The 6,984-nt window shown below is 52.1% G+C and overlaps 1 protein-coding gene across 3 annotated transcripts in view; it reads right to left on the bottom strand.

Annotated features, from left to right (window-relative positions):
• Window positions 1-6,984, bottom strand: part of corin (corin, serine peptidase) — a 105,985-nt gene that overhangs the window by 41,538 nt on the left and 57,463 nt on the right. For all 3 annotated transcript variants that reach the window (XM_036958423.2, XM_090214952.1, XM_090214953.1), the window contains exons 8-9: window positions 5,102-5,212; window positions 875-997 (exon numbers count right to left, since the gene is read on the bottom strand). In XM_036958423.2, the coding sequence (XP_036814318.2) occupies window positions 875-997; window positions 5,102-5,212 (234 nt within the window). The remainder of the gene's footprint in view (window positions 1-874; window positions 998-5,101; window positions 5,213-6,984) is intronic.

Here is a 6,984-nt window from a genome sequence, read left to right as displayed (position 1 = left end):
GTCTGTGTCATCAGTGTGTGTGTCATCAGACAGTGTGTGTCATCAGACTGTGTGTTTTCAGACTGTGTGTTTTCAGACTGTGTGTTTTCAGACTGTGTGTGTCATCAGACTGTGTGTTTTCAGACTGTGTGTTTTCAGACTGTGTGTTTCATCAGACTGTGTGTTTTCAGACTGTGTGTTTTCAGACTGTGTGTTTTCAGACTGTGTGTTTTCAGACTGTGTGTGTCATCAGACTGTGTGTTTTCAGACTGTGTGTGTCATCAGACTGTGTTTTCAGACTGTGTGTTTCATCAGACTGTGTGTTTTCAGACTGTGTGTGTCATCAAACTGTGTGTGTCATCAGACTGTGTGTTTTCAGACTGTGTGTTTCATCAGACTGTGTGTTTTCAGACTGTGTGTTTCATCAGACTGTGTGTTTCATCAGACTGTGTGTTTCATCAGACTGTGTGTTTCATCAGACTGTGTGTTTCATCAGACTGTGTGTTTCATCAGACTGTGTGTTTTCAGACTGTGTGTCATCAGACTGTGTGTTTTCAGACTGTGTGTTTCATCAGACTGTGTGTCATCAGACTGTGTGTTTTCAGACTGTGTGTTTCAGACTGTGTGTTTTCAGACTGTGTGTTTCATCAGACTGTGTGTTTTCAGACTGTGTTTCATCAGTCTGTGTGTCATCAGACTGTGTGTGTCATCAGACTGTGTGTCATCAGACTGTGTGTCATCAGACTGTGTGTCATCAGACTGTGTGTCATCAGACTGTGTGTCATCAGACTGTGTGTTTTCAGACTGTGTGTCATCAGACTGTGTGTTTTCAGACTGTGTGTTTTCAGACTGTGTGTCATCAGACTGTGTGTTTTCAGACTGTGTGTTTTCTTACTATGTAGTTGAGTACAGTTTTCCTCATCACTGCCATCCTTGCAGTCATCCTCTCCATCACATCTGAAGGCACTAGGAACACACAGACCATTCCTGCATTCCAACAGACCCTGGGATTTACAGGCTACGGAGAGAGGAGAGGGGGAGAGAGGAGAGATGAGAGAGGAGAGAGGGGAGAGAGGAGAGAGAAGGGAAGAGAGGGGAGAGAGGAGGAGAGAGAGGGGAGAGAGGAGAGAGGGGAGAGAGGAGAGAGAAGGGAAGAGAGGGGAGAGAGGAGGAGAGAGAGAGGGGAGAGAGGAGAGAGAGAGAAAAGAGAGAGGAGAGAGGGGAGAGAGAGGGGAGAGGGGAGAGAGAAGAGAGAGAGGGGAGAGAGAGGGAAGAGAGAGAGGGGAGAGAGGAGAGAGAGAGAAAGGAGAGAGGAGAGAGGGAGAGAGAGGGGAGAGAGGGGGGAGAGAGAGGGGAGAGAGGAGGAGAGAGAGAAAGGAGAGAGGAGAGAGGGGAGAGAGAGGGGAGAGAGAGGGGAGAGAGGAGGAGAGAGAGAGGGGAGAGAGGAGAGAGAGAAAAAAGAGAGAGGAGAGAGGGGAGAGAGAAGGGAAGAGAGGGGAGAGAGAGGGAAGAGATGGGAGAGAGGGGAGAGAGGGGAGAGAGAGGGGAGAGAGGAGAGAGAGAGGGGGGAGAGAGAGAAAGGAGAGAGGGGAGAGAGCGAGAAAGGAGAGAGGGGAGAGTGAGAGAAAGGAGAGAGAGAAAGGAGAGAGGGGAGAGAGGAGAAAAGGGAGAGAGGGGAGAGAGGAGAGAGAGAGAAAGGAGAGAGGAGAGAGGGGGAGAGAGGGGAGAGAAGGGAAGAGAGGGGAGAGAGGAGAGAGGGGAGAGAGAGAATGGAGAGAGGAGAGAGAGAGGGGAGAGAGGGGAGAGAGGGGAGAGAGAGAGAAAAGAGAGAGGAGAGAGGGGAGAGAGAAGGGAAGAGAAAGGAGAGAGGAGAGAGAGAAAGGAGAGGAGAGAGAGAAAGGAGAGAGGGGAGGGAGCGAGAATGTCGAGAGGGGAGAGATAGAGAAAGGAGAGAGGAGAGAGAGAAAGGAGAGGGGAGAGAGGGGAGAGGAGAGAGAGGAGAGAAGGGAGAGAGGGGAGAGGAGAGAGAGGAGAGAAGGGAGAGAGGGGAGAGAGGGGAGAGAGAGAAAGGAGAGAGGAGAGAGGGGAAGAGAGGAGAGAGAGGGGAGAGAGGGGGAGAGAGAGAAAGGAGAGAGGAGAGAGGGGAGAGAGGAGAGAGGAGAGAGAGGGGAGAGAGGGGAGAGAGAGGAGAGAGAGAGAAAGGAGAGAGGAGAGAGGGGAGAGAGAGGGGAGAGAGGAGGAGAGAGAGAGGAGAGAGAGAGAAAAGAGAGAGGAGAGAGGGGAGAGAGAGGGAAGAGAGGGAGAGAGAGGGAAGAGAGGGGAGAGAGAGAGAAAGGAGAGAGGGGAGGGAGCGAGAAAGTAGAGAGGGGAGAGAGGGGAGAGAGAAGGGAAGAGAGGGGAGAGAGAGGGAAGAGATGGGAGAGAGGGGAGAGAGGGGAGAGAGAGGGGAGAGAGGAGAGAGAGAGGGGGGAGAGAGAGAAAGGAGAGAGGGGAGAGAGCGAGAAAGGAGAGAGGGGAGAGTGAGAGAAAGGAGAGAGAGAAAGGAGAGAGGGGAGAGAGGAGAAAAGGGAGAGAGGGAGAGAGGAGAGAGAGAGAAAGGAGAGAGGAGAGAGGGGGAGAGAGGGGAGAGAAGGGAAGAGAGGGGAGAGAGGAGAGAGGGGAGAGAGAGAATGGAGAGAGGAGAGAGAGAGGGGAGAGAGGGGAGAGAGGGGAGAGAGAGAAAAGAGAGAGGAGAGAGGGGAGAGAGAAGGGAAGAGAAAGGAGAGAGGAGAGAGAGAAAGGAGAGGAGAGAGAGAAAGGAGAGAGGGGAGGGAGCGAGAATTAGGGGAGAGATAGAGAAAGGAGAGAGGAGAGAGAGAAAGGAGAGGGGAGAGAGGGGAGAGGAGAGAGAGGAGAGAAGGGAGAGAGGGGAGAGGAGAGAGAGGAGAGAAGGGAGAGAGGGGAGAGAGGGGAGAGAGAGAAAGGAGAGAGGAGAGAGGGGAAGAGAGGAGAGAGAGGGGAGAGAGGGGAGAGAGAGAAAGGAGAGAGGAGATAGGGGAGAGAGGAGAGAGGAGAGAGAGAGGGGAGAGAGGGGAGAGAGAGGAGAGAGAGAGAGAAAGGAGAGAGGAGAGAGGGGAGAGAGAGGGGAGAGAGGAGGAGAGAGAGAGGAGAGAGAGAGAAAAGAGAGAGGAGAGAGGGGAGAGAGAGGGAAGAGAGGGGAGAGAGAGGGAAGAGAGGGGAGAGAGAGAGAAAGGAGAGAGGGGAGGGAGCGAGAAAGTAGAGAGGGGAGAGAGGGGAGAGGAGAGAGAGGAGAGAGGGGAGAGAGAGAAAGGAGAGAGGAGAGAGGGGAAGAGAGGAGAGAGAGGGGAGAGAGAGAAAGGAGAGAGGAGAGAGGGGAGAGAGGAGAGAGGAGAGAGAGAGGGGAGAGAGGGGAGAGAGAGGAGAGAGAGAGAAAGGAGAGAGGAGAGAGGGGCGAGAGAGGGGAGAGAGAGGGGAGTGAGGAGGAGAGAGAGAGGGGAGAGAGGAGAGAGAGAGAAAATAGAGAGGAGAGAGGGGAGAGAGAAGGGAAGAGAGGGGAGAGAGAGGGAAGAGAGGGAGAGAGAGAGAAAGGAGAGATGGGAGGGAGCGAGAAAGTAGAGAGGGGAGAGAGAGAGAAAGGAGAGAGGGAGAGAGGGTAGAGGAGAAGGGAGAGAGGGGAGAGAGAGAAAGGAGAGAGGAGAGAGGGGAAGAGAGGGGAGAGAGGGGAGAGAAGGGAAGAGAGGGAAGAGAGGAGAGAGAGGGGAGAGAGGGGAGAGAGGAGAGAGAGGGGAGAGAGGAGAGAGAGAGAGAAGGAGAGAGGGGAGAGAGAGGAGAGAAAGGAGAGAGGGGAGAGAGGGGAGAGAGGGGAGAGAGAGGGGGAGAGAGGGGAGAGAGGGAGAGAGAGGAGAGAGAGAGAAGGAGAGAGAGAGAAAGGAGAGAGAGAGGGGAGAGAGAGGGGAGAGAGAGGGGAGAGAGAGGCGAGAGAGGAGGAGAGAGGAGAGAGAGGGGAGAGAGGAGGAGAGAGGAGAGAGAGGGGAGAGAGAGGGGAGAGAGAGAGGTGAGAGAGAGGAGAGAGAGAGGGGAGAGAGAGGGGAGAGAGAGGGGAGAGAGAGGAGAGAGAGGGGGGAGAGAGGGGAGAGAGGGGGGAGAGAGGGGGAGATGAGAGGGGAAACGAGAGAGAGAGGAGAGATGTTAGGAAGAGACTGACCTACACTTCATCAGACCCTGTGACTTACAGGAGAGAATGACAATATCATTATAGCATGGAAGTTGTGGCTCAAAGTAGTTCAGTTTTTACAAGGTAATGTAATAAAATTATACAAACTATAGTATATAGCTGTGATAATCTGATGTGACTAACGATAACAACAAAGATAATGTCATTAAAGAGAAGGGAAAAAGGGAAAGGGAAGAGAGGGAAGAGAGAGGGAAGAGAGGAGAGAGAGGGGAGAGAGGGGAGAGAGGAGAGAGAGGGGAGAGAGGAGAGAGAGAGAAAGGAGAGAGGGGAGAGAGAGGAGAGAAAGGAGAGAGGGGAGAGAGGGGAGAGAGGGGAGAGAGAGGGGAGAGAGGGGAGAGAGGGGAGAGAGAGGAGAGAGAGAGAAAGGAGAGAGAGAGAAAGGAGAGAGAGAGGGGAGAGAGAGGGGAGAGAGAGGCGAGAGAGGAGGAGAGAGGAGAGAGAGGGGAGAGAGGAGGAGAGAGGAGAGAGAGGGGAGAGAGAGGGGAGAGAGAGAGGTGAGAGAGAGGAGAGAGAGAGGGGAGAGAGGGGAGAGAGAGGGGAGAGAGAGGAGAGAGAGGGGGGAGAGAGGGGAGAGAGAGGGGGGAGAGAGGGGAGATGAGAGGGGAAACGAGAGAGAGAGGAGAGATGTTAGGAAGAGACTGACCTACACTTCATCAGACCCTGTGACTTACAGGAGAGAATGACAATATCATTATAGCATGGAAGTTGTGGCTCAAAGTAGTTCAGTTTTTACAAGGTAATGTAATAAAATTATACAAACTATAGTATATAGCTGTGATAATCTGATGTGACTAACGATAACAACAAAGATAATGTCATTAAAGGAATTAAACGATACTGAAGTTGTTTAATGATATTGTGATAGTTGTGATAATGATGTTGACTTACAGCAGTTTAGTTCGTCGCTCTTGTCCAGACAGTCATGATCTCCATCACACACCCAGTCCCTGGTAACACATCTCCCATCCTCACAGCGGTGTTCCCTGACTGGGTCACACACTGACACAGAGAATAGAGTATTGTGGTCTCTACATGTATCTAAAGGGCTCTACCAGTGTCTACCAGTCCCTACCAGTCTCTATCAATCTCTACCAGTTCAGTCTCTACCAGTCCCTATCAATCTCTACCAGTTCAGTCTCTACCAGTCCCTACAAGTCTCTAAGAGGCTCTACCAGTGTCTACCAGTCCCTACCAGTCTCTATCAATCTCTACCAGTTCAGTCTCTACCAGTCCCTACCAGTCACTAAAGGACTCTGCTAGTCTTTTCAGGACCTCAACCAGTCTCTAATGGGCTCTACTAGTCTCAATTGGAGTACTGAGCTCTACTGGGCTCTACTATTCTTTACTGGGCTCTACTAGTCTCCACAAGACTCTACTGGGCTCTACGGGACTGTACCTGGCTCTACAAGACTCTACTGGGCTCTACGGGACTGCACCGGACTCTACAGGACTCTGCTGGACTGTACCTGGCTCTACTAGTCTCTACAGGACTCCATATGGATCTACAGGACTCTACTGGACTATACCGGGCTCCACATGGCGCTACTGGGCTCCACGGGGTGCTCCCGGGCTCCACCGGACTCTAATAGTCTTCACAGGACTCTAATAGTCTTTACAGGACTTTACAGGACTCTACTAGTCTTAACAGGACTCTACTAGTATTTACAGGACTCTACTAGTCTCTGCAGCACTCTACTGGGCTCTACTAGTCTCTACATGACTAGTGTAGACTAGTCTCTAGAGTCCGGTAAAGACTAGTAGAGCCCAGTAGAGACTAGTAGAGCCCAGTAGAGACCAGTAGAATCCTGTAAAAACAGGACTCTACAGGGCTATACAGAGTCTACAGGACTCTACTGGGCTATACAGAGTCTACAGGACTCTGCGGGACTTGGTTGAGAGAAATTGATGATAAAAAAATTGTGGGAGCTGTCTTGTTAGACTTCAGTGTGGCTTTTGACATTATTGATCATAGTCTGCTGCTGGAAAAACGTATGTGTTATGGTTTTACACCCCCTGCTATAATGTGGATAAAGAGTTACCTGTCTAACAGAACACAGAGGGTCTTATGGCTTTACACCCCCTGCTATAATGTGGATAAAGAGTTACCTGTCTAACAGAACACAGAGGGTGTTATGGTTTTACACCCCCTGCTATAATGTGGATAAAGAGTTACCTGTCTAACAGAACACAGAGGGTGTTATGGCTTTACACCCCCTGCTATAATGTGGATAAAGAGTTACCTGTCTAACAGAACACAGAGGGTGTTATGGCTTTACACCCCCTGCTATAATGTGGATAAAGAGTTACCTGTCTAACAGAACACAGAGGGTGTTATGGCTTTACACCCCCTGCTATAATGTGGATAAAGAGTTACCTGTCTAACAGAACACAGAGGGTGTTCTTCAATGGAAGCCTCTCAAACACATTCCAGGTAAAATCAGGAATTCCCCAGGGTAGCTGTTTAGGCCCCTTGCTTTCATTTTTTTTTACTAACGACATGCCACCTGCCGATCCTCCGCCCCGCCGGCCCTTCACCCCTCTGGCCCTCCACCCCTCCGGCCCTTCCCCCCTCCGGCCCTTCCCCCCTCCGGCCTTCCCCCCTCCGGCCCTCCGCCCCTTCCCCCCTCCGGCCCGCCGCCCCTCCAGCCCTCCGCCCCTCCGGCCCTCCGCCCAGCCGGCCCTCCCCCCCTCCGGCCCTCCGCCCCGCCGGCCCTCCCCCCCTCCGGTCCTCCGCCCCTCTACTCTACTGGTTTATATAGTGTGTGAGTTAT

The sequence above is a fragment of the Oncorhynchus mykiss genome, chromosome 21 (genome assembly GCF_057628025.1).
Source record: "Oncorhynchus mykiss isolate SJ-2025 chromosome 21, ASM5762802v1, whole genome shotgun sequence".
Taxonomy (NCBI): domain Eukaryota; kingdom Metazoa; phylum Chordata; class Actinopteri; order Salmoniformes; family Salmonidae; genus Oncorhynchus; species Oncorhynchus mykiss.
The sequence above is the reverse complement of the archived record's forward strand: the minus strand, read 5'-3'. Positions and strand labels throughout refer to the sequence as shown.